The 27073-nt window shown below is 41.1% G+C and overlaps 1 protein-coding gene across 1 annotated transcript; it reads right to left on the reverse strand.

Annotated features, from left to right (window-relative positions):
* Positions 1-523: 523 nt before the first annotated feature.
* Positions 524-25974, reverse strand: ttc39a (tetratricopeptide repeat domain 39A; the record flags this gene model as incomplete). Its single annotated transcript, XM_080735168.1, has 18 exons — positions 524-638; positions 1231-1347; positions 1611-1725; positions 2317-2428; positions 3079-3199; positions 3802-3893; positions 4590-4751; positions 5423-5482; positions 5582-5649; positions 5781-5889; positions 6306-6371; positions 7802-7901; positions 8159-8223; positions 8361-8428; positions 8837-8880; positions 11127-11258; positions 20234-20338; positions 25937-25974. The coding sequence occupies 18 exons, from the start codon at positions 25972-25974 to the stop codon at positions 524-526; spliced, it is 1689 nt and encodes a 562-aa protein (XP_080591294.1).
* Positions 25975-27073: the final 1099 nt, after the last annotated feature.

Consider the following 27073-nt stretch of genomic DNA (forward strand, 5'->3'; position numbering starts at 1 on the left):
CACATGGACTGGAGATAATGTAACATAAATACAGTAAAGACAAGACATAACAAGTCCTACCCTATTTGGCCACATAGCTTTATCAAAAACTACAAACAAAGGGTAAAAATAAAACTCAGTAAACCATTCAAATGAGAGGTCAGAACAGAGGTCATGTTGTGAACGGTGCAGTAGGTTATGTCATATTGTATCGCATTGTATATGATGTCATGTTATGTCACATTTCTGTGTTATGCCATATCAAGTACATTTTTATTATTATTGCCGATTCTGATTCATACTGAAATACAGAAGGGTCAGTTGAGCACTTGTTGCTGGTTGGCTATAGCAGTGGTTTTTAAAGTGGGGGGGCTTGGAAAGGAAAATAACCCTCTGGGCTATAGTATCAGTGTCATTTGTTTGGTAATCTGGCTCTGTCAGGTCCACCCCCTCAACCCTGCACTGCACTGGGCAGAGTGGTGCATTGTGGGATGGCAGGACGAGGATGATGTATCTGGTCCGATGTACTCTCTGTCCCTGGCCGTTAAGGAGTGGCAGGCACGTGGATCCCGTTCTCTGCAATACCCCTGGCCTTGTGCAGAGCAGCCTGGATGCGGAAGTGTGTCCGGGATTCCATGGAGTAGTTTTTGTAATTTTGCCTGTAAGGCAGTAACGTAACATAATAAGAGTTACATTTTACATTTTTGTATAATGTGTTGTAAAAATCAGTCACAATCGCATAAAAAATTAAAATGTGAAAGTGATGCCTTGTTGTTAAGGACATTCAAGTACACAGTGTAGTCAGTATTTGTTTAGTTTGCAGAGTGACTTGCCCCTAACACCTTTTCCGTTTCCTGAAATGGTGATCATGCAATGAGATGGTGCTAGATTAAATTAAATGGTGGTAGATGCAATGAAATGGTGGTAAGTAAGTGCAAAGCAATGAGAGTAGCAGTGGGGAGGGGTGGAAAGACTATCCCTAGATAACTGATTATGTTGTAAGTACGACGGAAACATACAAAACATGTTTGTTTTGATGTTACGAAACATCCATTGATGTTCACCTACAGTATATTATATGTTCATATGTTAATGTTAAAGTAGTATGTTAATTGCGACTTAGCAGCTGAAACATTGGCAGTTCAACATACACATTTAATTACTGAGGTAATGCACACTATCTCAAACTGATATTCTCAAGCAGATATTCATTAACACTTCAAAAAGCACATTTTCCGTTGAGACACTTACTTGGCTCCCTCCAGGAGTTTGATAGCTTCATCGTTCCTTCCTTGTTCCAGACACAGCAGGCCATGCTCAAGCAGAGCATTAGGAACCAGGTAGTGGTCATACTTTATCTGGCCTTCACTGGAAGCAATGTCAAACAAGAGTACATAAATTATAAGGAGCCGTGCCCTGGTGCTACGTGTCCTGGTGTGCACTTGTGTTGCTGTGTTTTTCTTGGCTTTGCTTGTGTACATGCATTAATATGTGAATAGATGCAAGTGTGTGTGTGTGTGTGTGTGTGTGTGTGTGTGTGTGTGTGTGTGTGTGTGTGTGTGTGTGTGTGTGTGTGTGTGTGTGTGTGTGTGTGTGTGTGTGTGTGCTTTCTTTTTTTGAGAGAGACTTACTTGCAGAGAACAAGGGTAAAATAATGTTCAGCTTCCTCCAGGTGGCCTAGCTGCTTGAGACACAGTCCCCTCAGCAGACTCACCAGGCACTGGTCATCTATGGTGAACTCGCTCCCTGACAACAAGCACACATCACTCAGACTGCTGTATAGTTGTTGTTACTTTTGTATTGACATAATAGCCTTGGATATACATATATAGATATACATAATATAGAATAAAATGTGTCAACATAGCAGCATGTATGTATGTATATATATATGTCGTCGCTGTCGGAAAGCTATTTTTTTAATAAATGAATGCCCTATTCTATCCTTGTGTCATGCAAAAGTAAAGAAATAGACAATCTACATTACAAGCTCACATCATTTTTGAAAAATTCAAAAATAATTGATAAAGTTTGCATAAATGCCCAAATTAGGAGAGTCAGGTTGAAATTAGTTAAAAGTCTGTATGTGGGTTTAATAAAGATTTAACCAAAGGTGAAACAAGTATTAACAAAAGCTTGTGACTAAATAATAACTAAATTGAATTCACTGGAACATATTTCCATTTCCTGAAAAGTAACGGTTTTGGACATACTGTACAAGGTTTCTGCCCAACAGTAACAATATTCTTTGGAATCAGTTGCATTAGATTCATGTCAACATATTTTATTAATGATGCTCACATTAACTGTCCACTGAAAATAAATAGTTTTCATTACTTGGATTGCTGTCGAGCTTGGCCTGCGCCTCGTCCAGTGTTTTCAGCATGCCCTCAGTCAGGTCTTTGTGTTTCCCAATGACTGTGTAGCCATTCCAGATGTACATCATCTCCTGTAAACATGCACGCACGCACGCACACGCACGCATGCACACGCACGCACGCACGCACGCACGCACGCACGCACGCACGCACGCACGCACGCACGCACGCACGCACGCACGCACACACACACACACACACACACACACACACACACACACACACACACATGATGATATGATAGAGACAGATACAGTAAAATAACAATGATCTGTAGTGTCTTAATCTAAACTAGGGCTGGGCAATGCACATCATAATATTGTGTGTGGCAAAAGTGTTGATTATTTCTTTTCTTTTTTTTTGTGTCGAAATTGTAAAAAATGGCAAAATAGCCAATCTACAATCTGTCATTTTTGACAATTATTATACAAATACAAAATAGTTAGATTATCTATCTACAGTATATCTGGTTACAAATATTGTGATATTTGATTTTGTTCACATTGCCCAGCGAATCCACTCTATATCAAATCTATCCTTCCAGCGATTTGTACATTTACATAGAAAACACAACCTGTCTAACTAATGACACAATTATATAATACACTCATATTACTTTATTAAATAGAGCATTATTATTACTGTAATAATATAGCCATTGATTCATTTGATTGCAGAATAGTGTGATATGGTAGCCAGCCAATCACAGAACAGAACTCACCAGAGGAGGAGCAGGAAGAGGAATGGGGTTATCTGATAGGTAACGACGAGCTTTCCTGATAGCGAACTTCTCTGTTGGCAAAGACTTTCCAGCTATTTTCTGCTTTAGTCCTGGGACCTGCCTGGGAATAAATACGGTGCAATTTATTGACCATATTCACCGGTTTTGTTCTTACGTACATGATACTCACACCGGCCACAAAGTGAATATGGTATAAGTATAGGGAGGAAAGGAAATGTATGACAGCAAGTGCACATTATTATATTTTAATATCCAAGAAAGGCAGACACTCCGTGACACTGGGATTATTGTAGCATTAGCTAACCATCAAATTATGGTAACATTTGAGGTGACATATTTGGTCTTAAGCCTCGCTGCAGGTCAATTATTAACATTTTGATAGAACAGACATCCTTCATATCGCACCACAAGGCGTTGTTTGCTTGTAGATCGGCTGTTTTCACTTGCTTAAATCATTTTTAAAATCATAAATACAAACAAACGGTTTTGGACATACAAGGTTTCCACCCGACAACAACAATGTCTCATCTCTGCTCATGCATCCTACCCTTAACTCAGAATGACTCAAGCCTCGTCCTGTATTGGCATATGGTGATATCATATTGTGATATTATAAAATACAGTGACTCATCCCTGTTTCACTGTGGTTACTGTGAGTTTAGTTTCTGCACATTATGATCCCTTTCATTTTTCCCTTCGTACCTAAACAGAGTAAGTTCAGTCTCCCCGAATGTTAGGCAGTCATCCTTAGTCAGCATGCTGAGGTAGGCGGCTTTCATATACGCATAGGTCGCCTGAGAGGGATGTAAAAAAAAAAGTGTTACTTCCGCAGTTTTACTTTTAATCTTCATACAAGCGGCGGGAAAGAGGCTACAGACATGATTATATGAAGAAGAACATAGCTACAAAAACCATCCAATAACTATTTAGGAAATACAATGAGTGTCTTCTGTGTGTGTGTGTGTGTGTGTGTGTGTGTGTGTGTGTGTGTGTGTGTGTGTGTGTGTGTGTGTGTGTGTGTGTGTGTGTGTGTGTGTGTGTGTGTGTGTCCTGTTTGTTCTTGTTGTGGTAATCGTTTTGTAATTTATGTCTAATTACTGTACATGATGAATCCTATAGTTCTGTTGTGAGGACATATGAGAATCTGATATAATACTAATAGGGGCGGCATAGCTCAGGGGTAGAGTAACCGTCATTAGAGCACTGTTCCTGCTAGAACGAAATACGTTGACACACAGAACGCATTGGGTTGTTACAGATTTGTCTGATTTAATGTCCTCCTCGCCACTGTATTCACGAAACATATGGTCAAAGTTCCACTTTGACCACTTTGAAAATGGTGTTCCTTTTTATGCAAAAATAAAAACAAAATCAAACAAAAATAAAACAAATCTTCACCATGAAAAACCGTCATACAACAAAGTACATGGAAACCTTGTTTAAGTGGTCGGCACACTCTGGCATGCCTCAGCATCCCCTCAGAGCCTCACCTTGGACCACGAGTTCTCCTTGCTGAGCAGGTCAGCGTAGAAGTAAGCCATCTTCCAGTGCCTCTTGTATGTGAAGCACCACATCAGTTCCCAGTAACACATGTGGTGGAACTGCTTCCACTGCTGCTGAGCCTCACAGCATTCTTCAAAACGTGTGATGGCCTGATGCACATAGATATATATTATTATTATTGATGTTATTCATAAATAACAACAAACTAGAGTGATTAACCCATTTAGGCATAGAATTATTGAATGCTTTAACCGGTGAAAAATAGTAGATATACAAGCTCACAGCGCGGCACCGAGTGCCACGCTGCGAGCTTGTAGATCTGCTATTTTTTTTAAAGTCGTGAAAATGTGTGCAAATCTTTGAATATATGTATTTTCATAGCGAACGTTTGTAACTCATATTTTGCTTCTGGGTACTAAATATTTTGAGATGGGGGTCCGAGGCCAAATACATATCATTTTGGGGGTCCTTCACGTGAAAAGGTTTGAGAACCACTGACATAGTAGTCCCTCAAGAACGGACCAACTGAGCTCCATTTAAGTGAAAAGGACCTTTTCTTTGACGATGGCTGGCCAGATAGCTGACATAGAAACATAGGTTTTTCAAAAAAATCCTAGAAGGATTCAAAAGACACTTATAGAATCGGGTAAAAATTCTAATTTTCACGATTTTTCAAAAATAGCAGATCTACAAGCTCGCAGCGCGGCACTCGGTGCCGCGCTGTGAGCTTGTATATCTGCTATTTTTCAATAGTTAAAGCATAAAATAATGATACACAATATAGTGTACCCGTTCTGAATGGGAGTATAAAGGAACTCACAGCATCCAGGTTGCCTTTGATCACCTCTATTCGACCAGCGAAGAATAAGAAGATGGAACCCTGGGAAACACAAAACAAACAGTATGTTTAGAGACACACATAGCAGCTTTTTTATGGGGGCTAACCTTTAATTCTCATCAGTGTTCGATGCTGGCATACCTTGGGATACTTTTTGAGATACGGCTTCAGGAGGTTTTCTGCATCCTGAACGTCACCCTCGCCAGTGCCTGTGAAAGACATACAGTAAACTCCAGAGCATTCATTTAACTATACAAAATTAAATAAAAAATGTTGTTGCCTTTTTCAAATACATTTGTTTGTTTATACATAATGAAATATGCTGTATGCCCTTCCTTACCGAGTATGAAGCTCATGAAAGTGTGATAGCAGAGTAACAGCATATTACACAGGAAGGACCTGAATGTGGAGTCTGCCGAACCGTCCTGAAGATGTTGGAGACCAAAATCCTGTTTGAACATACACGCACAAGCGCGCACGCACGCACGCACGCACGCACGCACGCACACACACACACACACACACACACACACACAGAGTTACATTACAGCCCAACATAGCACAGGACAATTGTCAAGCATCAGTAGCAGGCTAGCAGCAGTCTCCTCATTAAGCCAAATTTATACTTCCTTTTATAACAGTGTCGCACGCCAAAAATAGCTGATTAACAAACTCACAATGCGTTGTGAGATTGTAGATAGGCTATTTACGGCACACAACAGCATCCTACGGGTATGAAGCATTACACTTGTAGTTGCATCATACAAGTATGAAGCATTACACTTGTAGTTGCTCTGTCAGTTCTGCTACAGCGATGCTCCCTGCTGCATCAACAATACCAGCCCTTATTGTCAGGAGAACTCACCTTGTTACCAGAGAAGCCTACAAACTCCAGCAGCCTCAGTGTCCGTGTGGGCAACATAGAGATCATCTACAGGAAGACAAAAGAGACGAGGGGAATCAGAAATTAATGATACAGTCACACTTAGGGTTCTCTGCTTTGTTTCGAATATAGGTTTTCAAGGCATGTTATGCAATATAAACAGTAGTACAACTATGTGTGAAAAGTGTTCCCCCAGAATCATCTTGTTAGACAATGAACTTAAAGGGGGATTTCATTTTAAAACCTCTGGGGTAATTTTAACATCTATTCTGGCTTTTGTGTCTTGCGTGCACCCCAGACAGTTTTTAAGTTGATTCAATATTTTGATATTTCATATACATTTGATCAGACATGACACCCTCCTATGTGGGCCCATTCAACTTCAAAGTTGGTGACTGATATTGTCCTTCTGAAGGCGTCATGTTTTTATAATTTGCTCAATAAACCTTTTCACAGAGTTTTCTTTTAACTAGAGGTTCGGATCTAGAGTTCGAGCCGCAACGTCAGAGATTATTTATTTCGTTTTGTATTTTATTTTATTGAAAAGCCAAAGTAGAAGACAACACACTCCATACATGGGCGTAGCAGCCGTAGCTGCATTGGGAACTCCTTGGGATCTCTGTATCTGTCAGTCTTTGTCCCTTTTATTCCCATGTATGGAGATCCCAAATGTCATCAGTATATGCCCAGTATATGAAGGGCATACCCCTTCAGTATAAGCTCATATATGGGCATTCCCCCTTTTGTGCTGATATGGAGTTGCCTGATTTGTTTGCGCCTGATGCCATAATGACGACACATTGAGGTTAGAGAACACACTCCATATTTGGGCGTAGCTGCATTGGGCGCTCCTTATGGCTGAGCAATGGTTGGTGACATGAACGTGATGTCAGAGGTCCACAGTTTGTTGTAGTCCCAGTTCAAGAGATGCAAAATGAAATTAACTTCTCCTTCACACTAGGTGTACACTGTTTGAGATACACACAAAAGCTATAGTAGAAGTTAAATGAGCCCAGAAATGTTTAAATGAATTTAAAGGGAAATATCCATTAAAATATGTAGAGTAGTATTTTAAGTTTTGTATTAACTAGCTCTGGCCTTTGTGTGCACCCCAGGAAGACAGTTTTTAAGTTGCTTGATTTAATATTTAGATATTTTATATCCATTTTGATCAGACATGCCCTGCTCTTATATAGGCCCATTCAACTTCAAAGGTTTGTAGTAACTAGCTAGCACATATACTTGGCAGATGGGCAATATAAGTACCAGAAAGCTTAGACAATCACAGAAACATGCAAAAGTCAACTGAAACTTGAAAGTACTCTTATGACTGCCAACTTCCCTGACTCGGTCTGAACTGTATTGATGCGGTAAACCCGACTAATCAAATAATCAAAGAAACGTAATGCACTCCAATTTTGTTTACATTTTAACTCAGGCCTGATTGCCACCATGAAGTACTTTAGCCCTCTCCTCACCAGATTGAAAGCTCCAACTCCCAGCTTAACTCCACCCTCAAAATGGCAGTGGTTGTCACCTTGAGTGTAGCCAGTTGACTGGAGAACCATATGAAGCTCTCTGTGAGATGACGATAAAGCCACCAGATAGAGGAAGTAACATGAAGTTGAAGGAGGTGAAGAGGTCAAAGTGGGAGACAGAGGAGTCAATGGGAGAAAAGGCATTGTCATACATTTCACTTTAGTGTTTAGCTTTTGCACCTGTTCAGAGTGAGTACAACAAGAACAACTACACTCAGTCAGCAGTTAAAATAATATGCTTAAAATATAAGGAATATGATTTGAAAGTGAATGACAGTCAAGAAACAAGATTCTTACTTGTAGGTCTGGTAGCTATTCCTAACTTTGATTCCTCCTTTGATGAAACTGATCATGTTTTCATCCTGGTGTGTATGAAAGTGAGAGCGACAGAGAGGGCACAAGATAGGATCTATTTTATTAACACTTCAGAAACCAGACATAAATGAATAAAGTGAAAGCTGATTTCAGTGTCAGTCTTTTGTGTGTTGTTTCTTCTGACCTGAAGAAAGGTAAGTGCTGCCCTCTGCAGTAAACACTCGGCATAGCAAACCTCAGCGTGGAGTTCCTCTGAGGTGAAAAAGATTACGTCACAGTTATCTTCAGTCAGACTGCCTGAATGCACTAGCTCAGCACAACCAAGGGGCTACAGCATGACAGACAGACACACACACGCGCACTCGCACTCACGCACACGCACACACGCACACACACACACACACACACACACACACACACACACACACACACACACACACACACACACGTGCACTTGCATGCTTCAAGCACATGTTCAAACTACTGGTCATTACTAATAATACTCACACAAGCATACAAACACACTCAAACACGCACACAAAGCACAGGTTGACATGGCTGCTTATACAATTTTGGCCAAACATCTATCTATATTGTGTGCGGTGATGAAGAATTATGCTGACATGTAGTTATATGTAGTAGTCATATATTTATCCTGACCTTCTGTGTAGTTTTTGGAGGAGAAAGATGATTTCTTGCGGTGCCTAAAAGAGAGCAAGCAAACATGCACGCACGCGCACGCACACACACACACACACACACGAACGCACACACACACAAAGACACAGACATAAAGGCAGAGACACAGACATAAAGACAGAGACATGAATATATCTACTTTCCAGCCTTTGTTCAATGGAAATCATTCAGTTACTTTTAAACAGCATTGCATTACATTGTAATTGCATGGTTGTTTTGTTAATTTGCAGAGATTCAGTCCAACATGCTGAGTCTTGCTGTGGGAAGAAGCTGCTCCTCTGTGCTGACTAAGGATCAGCTTTTTATTGTTTATTTATATAGGTAATACTAACTGAACACAGATGCTCTGCTGTTTGATAGACATGCATAAAGCTTGCGTATCAGGCCAACATAATGTGTTGATGGTGTGACAGTCACGTGTGTCAGGTTTTGATACCCACTGTCCAGCACTGGCCAGGTTATTGTGTGGGTGAAATAGGCTCTCTCAGTTTAATTTTCTCCAGGAGTTAAACCTCCAACATTTCGGCCACAAGTGCAATTCTGTAATGTTGAGGCTGTCACTACTCTCGTGTGAGGAGGATTTGACTGTATTGTATGTGTGCATCCTGGTTAAAGGATGGTACAGTAGGAGGAGCTCATGGAATCCAATGTCAATACAATGACACATGTATGCACTGAAAGGTTTTTAGATGTATTCCATTTCCATCATATCTTTAAGGATTACTTGAGACCAGTAACAAATACATTCAAGAAAACAATGGCCAAGCTTTCTCTGAGTCTGAAGGCTTTGAATCTTTTTAGTTCCGATGTTGTAACAGTAGTTGCATTGTTGCACAGTTAATTACTCCCAGTCTGACCTACTCTAAAATAGCTATGTACTGTATTTACATCCCATGGGACCTAATATCACTTTTATAGCTCTGTGGGAACAGGCGTGGTGCTGTATGTGGCTCACAGAGACATTTTCACACAATGACTCCAGTACTGGCTGCAACGCTTGGTTCTGAAATTCCATTGGTCAATGAGATGGGAGAATAATTGCATTTGACAGTTTAGTCATTTAGAAGACGTTCTTATCCCGAGAGACTTAAAAAAAAAGTGCAAAGTGAGAGTAAGTTTCATGACTATTTGCCAAGCAATAACAGGGACAATATCTGTGGGATTATGATTTACGGTTTAAGGTTACGGTATTGTGGTCAAGTAAATAACAGCGCTGAGCTATAGTGGATACTGAGCAAGGCTTGCATGATGTCTGGCATTTGCTATGATTTCACTAATGGAATGATTCATTAAAGTGGCAAAGAACCTATTTTAATGAATAAAACATTAATTTAACCAATCTGTATGGTAGAGTATGATGAATGATGATGAAAATATAACTAATACATCTGAAGTAGTTGAAGGGGGGTCTCCCTATAGCTCACGCATGGTCGTAGAGACCAAGCCCCGACCGTCACGTTCCCAGGTTTACATGGGTTCGGGCAGAGGGACTTATTTAGCCCCTACAACTACACCAACATTCAGATTTCACAAAGTGCTTAATAAAGTCTCACTCCTGTCTAAATACGGTACGGCATTCTATAATTACCCGTATCCTCTGTGTTCTTTAATAAGAAGCCTTTATATACGATCGCTTTCTGTTTCCCCATGTATTTCCCGGTGTTCCCCATGCACACCAACCCCATTGAGATAAACAGACAGCGATCGGATAAAAAGGCTTCTTATTAAAGAACACGGAGGATACAGGTAATTATAGAATGCCGTACCGTATTTAGACTGGTGTGAGACTTTATTAAGTACTTTGTTTGTGAAATCAGAATGATGGTGTAGTTGTAGGGGGCTAAATAAGTCGCTCTGCCCGAACCCATGTAAACACGGGAACATGATGGTCGGGGCTTGTTCTCTGCGACCATGCGTGAGCTACGATGGGCTAAAATAGGCTTTGGGAAACCCGGCCATTATCTCCCCTGGACAAGCGGGGAAAGCCTCTTGTAAGAGCAGTAGAAGTTTGGTCTTTCACACAGAAGACCAGGGTTGAAATCTCATTGTAGGAAATGAATCTTGGAAAATGGATGGTAGTTTCATGCTGTTTTCTGAGGTTGACTATATTCTATGGGGCAGACACTTGTATCCAGAGTGATTTACAATGAACAAGCCAGCAAAGATGAACTGATACTGATTACTGATAATTTGTCACCACAGGGTATGTACTGTAAATGTAAAATGCAACATATTGGAGTAAAAGCCTCACCGCTGACATACGGCCTGGGCCTCCTTCATGGTGTTCCCAGCTGCAAGAATGTGTTCAGGGTCAAAGGTCATCATGGCCTGCATCTCCAGGATGGTGGCATAGGTCAGAGCATGGTACATGCTGTCTTTGGTTCTGCAGAGATAAAACATTCAGGGCCTGCTTTTAGTTTGACTGTCTTTAGCTTCGAAGAATAAAGGTAAACAGAAGATATAACATTGATGGGAGGCATCCATTATGTATGTCACAGCATAGAAACTGTAACGGATGTGACAGAGACGTGACTGGCAGATTGCAGGGGCGATTCTGTATCAAACGTCCAATTCCTATATTTAGCTGTGGTTGTTAGCAAGTCAGGCCTGGTGTTTCAACACCTACTGTTATTGCCTTGCAGGTTATGAAGCAGAAGAATTAAATAGTTTTCACAACACTGATATTTTGCCACAAGATAGTGGCAAATGTTTACATTATAAGCCAATGTTATAGCAAGAATCAGAAAACATCTAGTGGTCTTTTTGTTGGTTACCAAAGATCAAACATACAGTATAATAAGCATATTAACATATTTTCAATCTATAATATATTTTCTCATAACAGAACATTTTTAAATGTGTCTGTCCCTAAGGCACTGAAAGGAAGTGCATGAAGCAAGTAACCACACACCTCTTGTATCTCTCCTAATGCACGCACGCGCGCGCGCGCACACACACACACACACACACACACGCACACACACACACACACACACACACACACACACACACACACACACACACACACACACACACACACACACACACACACACACACACACACAATCTCTCTCTGAGGGTCACGTGGCACACAGGTTGAGCTGGTTTACGCCATGTTCTACCACACAAACACACATCCTCGGCCACACATACAAGCATGTGCACACTCTCCAACACACACACACACACACACACACACACACACACACACACACACACACACACACACACACACACACACACACACACGTCACATACAGTGGAGTTGAGAGGAATGCCATGGGTCTGCAACTCTGCATTACAGGCCTTTCACTGCTATTTAGCAGAGATAAGTCCTGTGACTGACCTCTGTGAAGTCACTCTTCTGAGCCAAAAACCATTAGCCTGGGTCTCTCCTTGGCTTGAAACACACAAGTTAGCATCACCTGACCTTCAAACCTTTTATAACGGAGACTACTATAGAAAAGACAACTTTGTTTTTTACAACAAGGCTTCATATTTTTGATCATTAGAGAAAAGAAAAGATGAGTGTTAAAATGTTTTTATTTACTGCTTTCTATCGTTATAGTGATTTTAACAATTTTGATTTGCATGCATGCCCCCAGGTTGGGGACATGCATGCAAGTGGCTAAATATGTATTTTTAGACAAAATAAGGCCATTCCCAAGATGCACCACAATCTTTCATGGGCAGAAGTGACTTATGGCTTACAGCTTATTGTGTCTAAAAAGACATATTTAGCCACTTGTACGCATGCCCCCACCCACTGAAATCAAAATACTAAAATCGCTAAAACAATAGAAAGCCGTAAATGAAATCCTTTTAACACTCATATTTTCTTTTCTCTAATTACAATCTAAAATATGAACACTTGTTGTAAAAAATCAAAGTTGTCCTTTAAAGCTATTAAGACTGTTAAAGTGTACACTTTGTAGGTCTTTATTGCACTACAAGCTGTGTATTCCTTTTTAGTGTATTCCTTATGGACATTAAATCAGTTATTTCAGAAATATAGAAAAGTTGACGGTATAGTGACAACACATGTCACTTTAGTTTCAAGATTACAATATTGTGTGCAATATTTTGTTTCTGTGGTTTGTTATTTGGCTGTTAGAGATAAACGGCCAGACAAGGTCTATCTGGTGGTGGTGGTGAGATGGAACTCCTGACCCAAATGAATCACTATTATTGAATCTACCCTAATGTCCTGCTGGTAGCTACGAACCACACCAGGAAAAAACAGCAGGCACAAACAAGAGAGAGAGAGAGACATAGAGATAGATTAACGGCAAAGGGTCACATTACTCTCTTGTTATGTAATAACAGAAGGAAAAAACTGTCCACATAATGCCATAATGCTCCCATAATCTATTGCACGAGACCGTGCTGGTCGGAAAATCGCAGCAATAAACATGATGGAAATGTGATTCAGTGTGTGGATAGTTCAGTGTCTGGTTTTGTTCTGCACCTGCGCCCAACATGGGGCTTGATGTGTACACTCTTCTACTTCTTCAGGTTATGTAATAACACATGGCTAACTCACATTGAAAAGGGGCTTTTAAGATGGAACTGTGAGGTATGTTGAATTACTTGTTGGCATGGCAACAATGGCTGAGAATGTAGAGTATTTGACAGCACTCAGAGAATTTTCAGTCAACGCTAGACCAGTGTTTGTTCACTACAAAGGCCCTCGTCCCTCTATATGACGGCACTGAATATGGGTTGGGCCTCTTTGTCATATTTTTAGCATTGTGTTCCATGATGTAAGAGAGAGGAGTTACCTGCCGGTATGTTTGTGTACTGTACCACGTCATCAGTACTGCACGTGTACGGAACACCAGACGGCTCATAATCCATATGCGTATTCTTATATGATATACACGTATAACTGTGGTATCGATATTACACGTATCATAAAACATTTGTGTAACATAACAATATTATATATACAATTAATTTAATTTGTGTACCATAAAACAAAACATGTATCATAATAAGAATACAAATTTGTATTCCAAGTGTTCTTTTTAAAGGATATTCTTGTTTAATACAATTATGTATCTTATATTATCTTCTTAAACCTAGCATCCATATTCTGGATTAGTAGATTTTTTTTATTGTAGAGCGAAAACAGAAAAGATACTACTATAGAACCCTGGGGGACTCTGCTCAGCAACATATGAGGTACACCCATTCTCTCCTATACTTCATTTCCACACCCATCACACACTACTGTACACTGTACAGTAGTGAGTGATGGGTGTGGAAATGTTGATATACAACACACTACAGTTTAGGGAGGGGCTGTGTAGATAGATTATAACACAAACTCATGTAGACTATGCCTATGCAATGCATGCGTAGGCTATGCTGTCTGTATGAGTTATACTGTTGTCAACCAAGGACCCACCTACTCTAAATAACTACCCCTCTTCCTTTCAATCAGCTAATGTCACTCTATTCAAATTGTGCATGTCTCATTTGAAAAAAACCTTCTGTTACGGTAAATAAAGCAGTGCTAGTGCTCCAGGCATGTTTGAACTAGGGAGGGGACGATATGAAAATTTCATATCACGATTATTGTGACAAAAGAAATCGCGATTTACGATATTATCGCAATAATCTAAATCCATTATCCTGGGGCGGAACATTTGCCAAAAAATAGCAGATTAGACGCGTTTGAGCTTGTAGATCGGCTATTTTTTGGCAAAGACATTTGATAGAGTGAAAAAACGACTGTATCAAGTACGTATATTATAAGTACTTTTTAGCAATTATAGAGGGTTTAAGTGGTACCGGATATGCAGCTCGACAGGTGAATTGATACCAGTGCATGACGGCGGACGATATCACAATGAATGAAATCTCCACAATACGATTAGATTATTGTGAGTGTTTTTAATCACGATAAACGATAATATCGCTTATAGTCCCATCCCTAGTTTGAAGACAGAGTTGGTGTGTGTGCCTGATGTGGGATTTCAACAAAGATCCACTGCAACTCTCAAACAAATAGGACGAGGCTGCTTGTTCTTGTGAAACACACAACTACTTATCTAACACAATATATAGACTTTTGTACCATTTATATTTCATGGAAAAGTGTTCCTTTCAAATGAACAATGTGCTGGGGCACCCGCTGGCCTGGTGGTCAAGGCGCGTACCATATACTAGGCTATGATGCCTGCTGGCGTCGCCGGTTCGATTCCCGATCCGGACGACCTTTGCCACATGTCATTCCCCATCTCTCTCCCCATTTCCTGTCAGTCTACTGTCCTATCGAATAAAGGCATAAAAAAAAGCCCAAAAACAAATCTTTAAAAAAAAAAAAAAACAATATGCATGTGGTGTGAAACTCATTGAATTAGCTGATAAACAAGCAAGCGTACATTAACTTAATAACGATTACCCACTCTGCTTCACATAAGGCTGCAGTGTAGCTACCAGCTACCAACGTCTGAAAAATAGGAGGAGCCAATGTATACTGTACAATGTATAATTAATGTGAGACCTCATGAATGAACAGCAGTAATCGGCATGAAGGAAATGTCCCTGAAATCACTGTAATGCATTTGTCTCTGACCAAAGCTCACTCAATGGATGAAACATACATCCATCCACGTGCATTACGAAATAGACGAATGAACTAATAAAGCTTTGATTCAATGTAGCAGTAGGGAAATTACTGACATAAACAATATTAGTGAATTATGTTTTCACATTGCCCTGTTTGTGTGTCACAGTTTGGTTAACTGGCTGGTGCTGTTGACCTGCAGATGAATAAGGTCCTGTCATGGTGTACGGTATGTGTTTCATATAGCTCTCATTTGGAGGAAGGGTAGACTTAGGCCCCAGCTGAATGCATCAGATGCAACAAGTCAACCACTTTCAAACTGGCATCCCTATTTTGGGCATATCCTTATAGGCAAACATCTTATCCTGTCGTATATGGGAGGAGAGGGGTTAGCACCGCTCAGAAATGGTAGAGGACTGCACCGTCACGCTCACGTCACCATGACTCAGCCATAAGGGGTTCCTAATACACCCAAATATGGAGTGTGTTATCTAACAAAAGGCATATACTGATGACATCAAGGATCACCATATATGGGCATGAAAAGGACAAGGACTGACAGATACAGAGATCGGTTGTCCAGGGCTACAGATCCGAACGCTATGCCCATATATGGCCATGTGCATATGGGAGCGACCAACTTCAAACTCGCAGCTGTCGAGTAATTCGGATATCCAGTTGTCCAGAACTGCCGATCCAACCAATATGTCCAGATATGGGCATCCCAATAGCAATACATGGGCATATAGATGATATCAGGGATCTCCATATACAGTATGGGCATAAAAGGGACACAGGTAGACCAGCAGAAACAGACATCTCCATATGGGCACAAAAGGGACACAGACAGATGGGTACAATGGGTACTCTGAAAAAGACACTATAACTCAGACATAGTTATAGGATTTAGCCTCAGTCTTTAGTGTGCAATTAAGTAATTTGACTTGGCCAATTTGGGTTTAAAAAGGTCTTGAAAGTCATTATCAAACATATAATCTTCTGAATGTCTGTCTGAGTGAGTGTCTGTCTGTCTGTCTGTCTGAGTGTCTGTCACAGCGTTTCTCCTCAGTGGCTGGAGCAATTGATCTGAAATCGCATCACCATTAGCATATGAACACACCTGACATAACTGTGAAGCCCGTTTGTCACTTTCACAAATCATATGCTGTATATTAGGATTTTTATGGTGTAACTACTATCTATTCTGCATCTAGCATGAGGCATATCTATTCTGCATCTAGCATGGGGCAACATGTTTAACCAGCTCTGCGTGTGTGTGTGCGCGTGTGTGTGTGTGTGTGTGTGTGTGTGTGTGTGTGTGTGTGTGTGTGTGTGTGGGGGGGGGGGGGGGGAGGGGGGGGGGGGGGTGTTGGCTGGCCCTCTTTCAGATGTTGTCATCGGTACACAGTATCTCTGTAGCCTTTAAACGAAACGGGTACTTCTTACATTGATGCTCCTACATATTATCATGCAAGCACCAGTTAAAGTTACTTTCCATCCCTCATATACTGTGTGCACAGTGCACACCCCATAACCCACACACTGCACATCAGTTCGGAGCTCATATCTTTGAACGGGTAAGGACGAGTATTGTAAATTTAGAAATGTGCAGATACCCTGTATACACTTATGTTGCACATTAAACTAATCAACTGGGGACCCCTCAAAATAATTTTGGGCAGAACCCCCAGTTTGGGAACATCTGTTCTGGTCTTCTTCATGAAAAAACATGTTTTTCATTTATTTATTTGCATGTCCAGAAGATGTGATGGTGGTTGTTGGGTATTGTGTAAACATAACATTGCCACAGTCCCAGGCCATATGTCAGGGCTTTCAAAACAAATGTTATTATTGTTGTGATCTTTGACAGCTTTTGGTAAAAAGAAAAAGAAAGAAGATGATTGTTTCTCACAACTGTGCACTAATGCATATGTATCTATCCTAGGAGATGTTCAAAATTCGTAGTGAGCAGATCTGGGTAAAATTGTTGTTGTCAACAAGGACAACCTTGAGATATGCATAGTAGTAGAACCACATGTCTCATCACCAACCTTGACCGTTGACTACAAAATTGCACTATATGTCATATATTGGGTTAGAGATCTACTATATGAAGCTTAGGCTTGTGTTGTAATTTGACGATGACACAGTGCACTGAGTCATTGTGGACAGAGTTACATAATCTACACACATAGGCAGGCAGCCTCATTATAATAGTTTTACAATTGCCTTTGTAAGTGAACAAATCATTTTTGTGTTTTAAGTACTAATACTTGGTAGTCTCCTTTCTCTTTACACGAAATCTCTTTGCCGAAAAGAGACGATTTACAATTAATGTGGATTGTAGATCTGTTATTTTTGCTGAATGTGTGACTATTTTTGCCAAATGTTCACCTATAATTATTACATTTCCAGAACAGGAACACTAGTCTAGGCTAATGAGCCTAGACCACCAGATTGCATATTGCAAAGATTCAGTGCAGGACACTTTTCCATTATACAAAAAGTAGGCTACATCAAATCGACTTTCAAACTTTCTTTTGACTGTCTAAATTATTTGTCATTGCATTTCTGTCCTTGTCACTCCTCTGGCCTGGAATGCCATTCATGTGCTATTTAAGATTCATGGTCACTTCACATAGTGGAAGAGGAAGAAAAGGACCACAGCAAATGGAGGAGTTTCGAGAAAGGAATGAGGACACATCAGCTGAAAATGGTGGAGTTTCTAGAGAGAAATGAGGACACATCAGCCTGTCTCAGGTGACACGACTGTTGCCAGAGCAGAGTTAGACGCTTCACAAATCTTGCCTCAGTCGCTTAACTCATTTATTATGCTTACGTAAGCAGTGGTGTAAACCCTAACCATAACACATACATTTACTTAAGTACTGTACTTAAGTACAATATTGAGGTATTACATTACTAGAGAATTTCCAATTTTCAGTATTTTACTTCTATTCCACTACAGAGGCAAATATTATACTTTTACTCCACTGCAATTATTTGAAAAGCTTAGTTACTACTTACTTTGTAGATTTTGATTACTATTACAAAAATACACAACCCACTTCAGCCCTAAATACATTTCGGCCATTTGAAAATAGCCGATCTACAAGCTCAAAAATGCGTCGCATTGTGAGCTTGTAACTGCTATTTTATACATTTGAAAACTTGTAATAATAAGTAGCCTACTTTCGACATGCTTGCAACGTTGTGACACATTGTGAGCTTATGTCGCTTTCAGCAGAGTTGGTGTACATGGAAAAATAATTGGGAGCCAAGAATAGAGCTAGGTTATACCAGTCAACAAATTATTATTATTATTAATATTATTATTATATAAGGTTTAAGTGGTTAATCCAGAAATGTGTATCGTAATATTAAATATATCCTTCAAATATTGCAACAGTGTCCACATGCAAGGAAATCTCCACAACCATAAAATAAATTGCTTCAGTGACTTTTGAGCACTTAACCTAAGTACAAAAGCAAAGATGGAATACTAAGGCTTCAGGGCATTGTTTCCACAGGTTTGTGCATAACATGTCAGTCGAGTCTCGAACCTTGGAGGAGAAAGGAGTGGCTAGCAACATCCCTGAAAGGGCAGACTGAGCAGAATAATAGCAATGGAGCGATAAAGGTCATGATAACGGAGTGAATGAACGGTGAACAATGAGGTAACCTGATGAAGGTGTGTTACTTAGGACACAATGTTACACCGTAGGGTGTAAGTCAGAAGAGGGACACACGTGTGACTGTGAATGCAACTCTAAAATGAGTAATCACCTGAGCCCTATAATATAATAATAATAATAATAATGATAATAAAAAGCAGGGTTTAAAAAATGTCAAGCACAAAAGGATATTGCTGACAGTGGTTTCACAACAACTTGTATGCTTAGTTGTGTGACCAGCTCAGTGGCCTTGTGGTTAGAGTGTCTGGGAGGTCGGGTTCGAACCCCAGTCGGGTCATACCAAAGACCCAGTGCCTCCTGCTTGGCACCCAGCATCAAGGGTTGGATTGGGGGTAAGTCCCTGCGACATACTAGCGTCATGTCCAGGGGGGGTCAGTACATCAAGCTGGCTCACGCTACAGAATCAGCAGATAGGCTCCTGCCCTATGGGCCTCGTGGCTTGGCAAGGCTTACTTACTTAATCGTGTGACTAATAGTGAAAATAGCAGACTTACAAGCTCACAACGTGTCACAATGCAAATCATCTTGTGCTTATAGATTTGATATTTTGACAATTTGAAGTTTTATCTTTGATTTTCTTTTTTACATTTGCACCTATAGTGACATGCCCAAACTAGAAAACCAGGGTTAATGTGGTAAAGTAACGTCTATACTGTTACAATGTGTATAGACAATACATCAGCATTAGCAGCATGTATGTCCATCCATTCATCAATGATCGGGGCTCATACTGATAAGGCAATAAAAAGTTCTTGAGAGGTTTTGGAAAGCTTGGAAATGTGGGGGATAGTGGCAGATGATTAAATGTGCTTTCATTCAACAAAGATGGACTGATGAAAGGTAGGCTGTCCTAAGTGCCTCCATCTCCAAGAGAATGGATTTTCAACTGTTTGGTGTGAATACTAAAAGAGTAAGGAATAACATTAGTGTTGCATTCCTTCACTGGAGTTTCTAGAGGAACGTGCAGAAGTACCCAATATCACAAATTCACAATAGCATTGAAGTGGGAAGGTAGCTATCAACTTCATTCAAATCATCCCACCAGGTCTGAGCTCAGGTCAGGTACAGCAATGGGTGCTCTGTTCTTACCTGGATCTCAGGTGAGCTTGGGCCTCCTCAAAGTCGTTCCTGAGGAAGAGGTCCAGGGCTACCATGCAGTCCTCCAGGGCCACAGACAGCTCTGACCGTGGACACCTGCGGAACCAGCACAAAGACATTCTCAATGACAATAGAAGAACACCCAGGGCATGACTGACTAATGGAGTTACTTGAGAGTTTACTAAGTAGGATTAATTCTTCCTACCATAGGAAGATATTTGAGCAGTTAAGAATGTAGTGTAACATGTTACACTTAGCCACACTTGGTAGAATGCCTAAATGTTTTAACCACTGTTACGTACCAAATATCTGCTTAAAGATACCTGCCATTTACAGGTAACAGTGAAATAGAATGTTCAGAATCTGTGGGGAGGGGGGGGAGGGGTTAAAAGACACTGGTTTATTCCTTCCTTAATTATGTCTTATCTGTATCTTCAAAATATTTTACATGTAAACCACTAGGATAAGATTAATGTTTGCCAATTTCAAGAACTAGTCAAAAGGAGACGTGGTTTTGAGAACTGTATCTAGAAATTCGACAGTAGATAATTATGAGGAGTTTAAAAAGAGCCACGTCACCTCATATCATCACATCCCCCCCCTTCTCTTGTTGTTGCTCCCCCTACCTCCCTCCTTCCCAGTCATTCTGCTGCAGTGTCCCTGACTGCCTGTTCTCATTTGGGGGAGGGCCGGCAGCAAAGACAACTACTGTACAGTATAGTGGAGAAAAGGGATGTGGGGTCATGACACTGGCCCACTTTCTTATAAACCAACATACTACCAACTTGCTGTGTCTTTTGACTACTTCTTCATAAGATCTATGCTAAATGCCTTTAGTTTTAACCACTACTTGGTTGATCTGGGTCACCCAGGGGTCTATACTTCAAACAATTGTTTCCCTCTACACTAGGGCAGTGGTTCTCAACCTGTGGGTCGGGACCCCTAGGGGGGGGGCCAAATTATTTTGGGGGGTAAACAAACCATCAAAAAATTAAGTGTATAGAGAGAATCTGCACATTTATAAAGTGACAATTTAAGGACTTTTTAATACCTCTAAAATTACAAATAAAACATTGGCCAAATTGTCAAATATTAGAGGCAGAAATAGTGAAAATAGCCGATCTACATGCTCACGCATGTAGATCTGCTATTTTCACAATAGAACCGTGTTATACAAAATGTAATACCTCAAATATGATTATTTTGTCGCAGCCTGAAAAGGTTGAGTACCACTACTGACTGCACTAGGGTAACCAGACTTCCCGGTTTGGCTTAGATTGTGTGTCCAGAGTCCCGACAAATATCTCAAAAACACAAACATTTCCCGGTTTTCAACATTCACTACAAAATTGTCCTGATTTTCAGCACAATTAGAATAAAGATTGTTGTTTTCAGTGGTTGCATAGACGTTTTTCATGTTCTGTTGGCAAACATCAGTAAGTATGAACAATGCATTGTGTGTCTTAATTCAATGCTGATATGTGTCAATCAGTTGTTGACTGTATGCAACACCTGGTGCGTATACATTTTTTTGTGCATGCATGTGGGTGTGCGTGGACGAATGTGCACATTCAAGGGTCCCTTCCTGGTTTGGGGGGTTGAAAAATATGTTCACCCTACTCTATACCAAATCTTCTCTGAAAATAGCGTGTGTATCCAAAACCCACCACAGTACAGTTAAGACCCGCCCGCGGAAGTTTGTGTTTGTAATATTGGCTCCGCGCAGAGGAACCGTGCGGAGATGCCGAAAGTCGGGGGGACAAAGATTTACTATTCTGGCCCCCTGGTTTACAACTTCTAACGGCGCTGAGTCGGCTCATGCGACCTTCGCAACGCTCAACACAGCAACTTGCTTGCTACCGCTCGCTCGGCAGTGTCTCACGTGGCTCAAGGTCGCCTGAGACAGTGCGCCTCCGTCATCTCCAACTAACTGTACCACGGTGGTTTTAGGAAAATAGCCTATCTCACACTGCAATCAGCTTGAAGATTTGCTATTTTCATGTCACAATGTGGCATCTTGTGAGCTTGAAGATGGCTTATTTTGGTGACGAGGATAAGGAAGGGGACTATATAGACCCCCGTAGGACACCGGCCAGCTAAGTATATCGAGTTAAAGTGGTTAACCCTAACCTGGAAATATAGTCATAAAAGGAAGCTGAACTTCCAGCTTGTTGCATTTACGCCTCTTGTGATTGGTCAACTTAAACGCTGGTGCCTTGAACAAATCACTGTAATTGCTGTGACAGAAAAAAGAAGGTCTACCCTGCAGTTTGTCATTTTTGGAGTAGCATTACAATAAAATTGAGCTGCACGTTCTTAATTCAATTTATGACATTGTGCACATGACTGTCACATGATGACTCTAGAATGAATGCTGAGAGCAGTTTGTTTATGGCATGAAAGCAGAAGCCCTTTGCCTTAACATTAGCGTTCACAATGCTACACATACTTTCTGCCATCAAAAGGTGCGTTTTGCTCCCATGGGAATCAACGGATGCCAGTGTGGGTATCCATTACACCGAATGAACCACGTAACCACAGCAATCATATCAAGAGTCAACATTTACACAGTAGAAATCACAGTGTTAATGTATCAATTTGCAACTCTATGGGTTAAATGAATACTATGAGATTTGACTGTGTAGTCACATACACATAGCAGCTTTCTGCTAGGTCCAATCCATAATAAGACACAGTGAGCCAACCTGTGTAGCCATGTAGCTAACTGGAGGATAATGGCAGAGCAGAGAACCAGCAAACACAACTGAGACTAATTTGACCAACAGGGATGACTAACTAACAGACAGCCATTCCATTTACATTCCTGCCTACCAGAAGCACAGAGGACCCCTCTATGCTCCGCTAAACTCATCTCACACACATGCGCACGCACACGTACGCACACACACACACGTATGCCCTAACACACATGCCTGGATTGCATGCCCTCACACAAATGCATGTACACGACACGCTGTGGACCCGGATGTATATGCACAAAGAAGCACTTAAAGGTATAGAAGGACGTACAAAAAAAGGGAAAGAGACAGCCATCCACACAAGCAGTATCACTCTAGCTAATGACATGCAGATGACCATCCAGTCCACCCTATGGCTGGCAGCACACTACACTCCCTGTTCAAGCTGCAATCTGTACGTTTTATGTCGTCTCCCATTGGAGAGAAAGGAAATTGCGAGTTTAACATCTGGCATTTAAACCTGTGGTTCAAATCCGGCATGGGAAACAAAGAAAACATCTACTGCTTCATCACACAGGATATATTGGACGTATGAGCTTCAGGCAGGGCTACTTGTTAAACAGTAGTTGTCCAACCCATCACCAAGGTTTCAATGGAAGACTAGGGCGACAACTTATTATTATTATTATCATTTTTTGATACCTATCACATCCCATGGGGGAACTTGGGGAGTGCGGAGGGGGGAGCAGTTAGCGGTTAAGTGTCTTGCTCAGGGACACTTCGACAAATTGCTGAGAGTTGGAATCGTACCTGGTACCTCCGGAGTCCTAGGCGGCTAACTAACCATTCAGCTATGGCTGCCGACCGTGTACTCGAAAAGTGTTTCCAGAAAAGAGCAATAACTGGTTGCTTTTGAAAGGGAGGAAAAGGCTAAATATACGGTAGGTAATAAGAACAGGTCCATATGGAGACAGCTAGATCTGGAGACTTCATTTAAAGTAATAACTTCTCTCTGGAAAAGAACATCTTCTGGATTTTGGATTACAGCTTTGATAAACCTACTTCAAACATACTGCCAGAGCTAAGATGTGATGATGATAACTATAAGGGCTAATTTATGCTACAACCTTTTATAATTCAACAAATGATGATGCCTTAAGCACCTCAGTTGACCACTAAGGTCATTTTGGTTGTCAAAGGTCAGCAGCGGACAAGGAGATTATACTGGGGTTAAAGGAGCAGTTCAACCAAAGAATGACTTCTTTTCTATCAATTACACACCCCATGAAGCTTTGAATTCATGGAGATCTTTTGTTTTTGTTGCATTCCTAAGACAATAATCAGGACTCAGCTATTGGCTCAGGAATGCGACAAAAACTAAAAGATCTGTGTAAAAGAAAAAAGTCATTAACTTGAACCTTCTGCACACACACACACACACACACACACACACACACACACACACACACACACACACACACACACACACACACACACACACACACACACACAGTCGCACACGCACGCACACACACACACACATGCACACATGCACACACACACATGTGCATTTTGGTGTTTTATTTTTATGCTATGTTGATGAATTGAATACATAGGACCACAATGGAAACAAGTCCACAGGACTGTTTTTTTGTTATCCTTTATGTCAAATGTCTGACTGCACCTCGCGCTGTTTGCATTTCTGTCTAATAAAGTCAATCAATCAAATTGAAATCAGTTCCAAGGTACAAGCAACATCATCAATATTTTATCAAAAAGAAAAAAAATATTTCCACACATTGTAAAATCTGACTTTTCTCCCTGGTTTTAGTAAGTGGTCAATAGCGAATTACTATTTACTATTAAAACTATTGTAATTTGGTTTCATTATAATTTTACATCACAAGCTTTTTATGGCCTTGCTATAAACAATGTACTCTCCACTTTTGTCGTTATTCATTCATCATCACCTAAATATATTTTGATACATCATTATCGTGAGAAAGATGTTGCAACCTTTGCATTAATACTGTTATTACATTATGGTACATAACAGTATTACTACAGTACAGTATTACTACTACTGCAGAAGATTTGATTCAAGCAAAGATCATTTCCTATATAGAGCAATGCACAGGCACTGGTGTTGCTCATTCTTCCTTTAAACACAAGTTTAGACCTAGGTTTGGGGGTGGATTCTATTCCTTGTTTTCCTCTAACATCTATTGAGAAGCAGCACTGTGAACAGCTACGTAGCAAGATAATATAATCAGATATATGATGAGGCACACAATTACTGCAAAGTACCAGACACTGTCCTTCAGCATAGGAGAGTAACTGGCATCTGAACGAACAAAAGATAGGGCATGACAACCGATACAATGGAGCGGGTCTATTAGGTTCACAGAGTGCATGGCGTACATTGTTCTGGTAATTAATTAAATTTCAAGTCAGCAAGTCTTAAATTCTAGTCTGATTTCTCTTGAGGGCAACTTGCACAATGACGATTCTAACCCCTGAGGCACACATACACAAGTGCACTTTCTCACAAGCAACACACGCACATGTACCCACAAGCACGCACGCTTCCTGGAGTGACACGGCATTCATTTATCTGCTCTCTCAGACTCTTGTGAGACGCTGACGAGGCCTTGCAGCAGCAGAGAAAAATACGTCTCCACAACACAAAAGCATCGTGAGATTAAGGAACCAAGCTGATCCTGTTTGTCCACATACCTCCTCAGCCTCGCAGCACAAACACACGCACCGATCCATTTACAGTACCAATGATGGGCAACAACAAAACAAAAACATTTTTATGCCAGCAACGACACTGCAGGTCTACTGCAAGTGCACAGACACATGCCTGATGCTCTTTAAGTAAGCCAACATGCACTCACGCACGTCGCATGCACGCACGCACGCACGCACGCACACACACACACACACACACACACTCCCTTGTCTTTGACATGCAGCAGTATTGAAGTCTTACCCGTTTGACAAAGTCCCTTCCTCCCCTGACATTTTCATCTGGCAAAGTGTTTGTGCGTGAGAGCAAAAGAGAGAGAGAGAGAGAGAGAGAGAGAGAGAGAGAGAGAGAGAGAGAGAGAGAGAGAGAGAGAGAGAGAGAGAGTGTGTGTGTGTGTGTGTAGGAAAGAGAGAGAGAGGTAAAAATTGCGGCGAAGTGAATCTGTGGCTCGGGCCTTTCCAGCAGTGCAGTCTAATGTGTAGCTCTCTCTCTCTCGCTCTAGCAGCAACAGCAGGCAGCAGAGGAAGGGAAAGCTAGAGAATCAGGGGAGAGAGAGGAGGAGAAAGCAAGGAGGAGAGGAGGATGAACGCAACAGCAGCCCTTAATAAGATTGGGATGACTGTATCACACATGATGAGAGCAGACCACATTCTGCACCCAACCCTCCGCCTCTCATGCATGCACGGGCACACACGCACACACACGTACACATACACGTAAACACACGTACACATATACATACACGTAAACACACACACACACACACACGCACACACACACACACACACACACACACACACACACACACACACACACACACACACACACACACACACACACACACACACGTCACCTCACGCATGCACGCGCATATACGCATGCACACGCATATACGCACGCATGCACGAACGAACGCACAAACGCATACAGATGCAGACACAAACACAAACAAGCACACACACACACACACACACGCGCGCACACACGCACGCACGCGCGCGCACACACACACAGACACAAAATGTCCCCTACTTCTCCTCCCAGTCCCACCTCTTCATATCACCACCCTCACGCTACACACTGCAGTCTCGCTTCTGATTGGTTCATGTTGAATCAGGGTGTGGCTTAATGCACTGTACTTATAGGTCCAGCCTCCAGACTAGAGACTACATTAGATGAAAAAGCAGAAAACTGAAAAGAAAGAGATCGAAGAGAAGGGAGAGACAGAGCAAGGCAAAGAAAAATGTAATTTGTTCATCAGTAAAACCTGATACACAACAACATTACGTGTTGTCAGCTCTTCCTGACTCCCAGACAGAGTGATGGTGTTGCTCAAAATACATTACAGCAGCTACATGGCAGATGAAGAGGAGAGGAGAG

This window comes from Nannobrachium achirus (assembly GCF_963921795.1).
Source record: "Nannobrachium achirus genome assembly, chromosome: 1".
Classification (NCBI taxonomy): Eukaryota; Metazoa; Chordata; class Actinopteri; order Myctophiformes; family Myctophidae; genus Nannobrachium; species Nannobrachium achirus.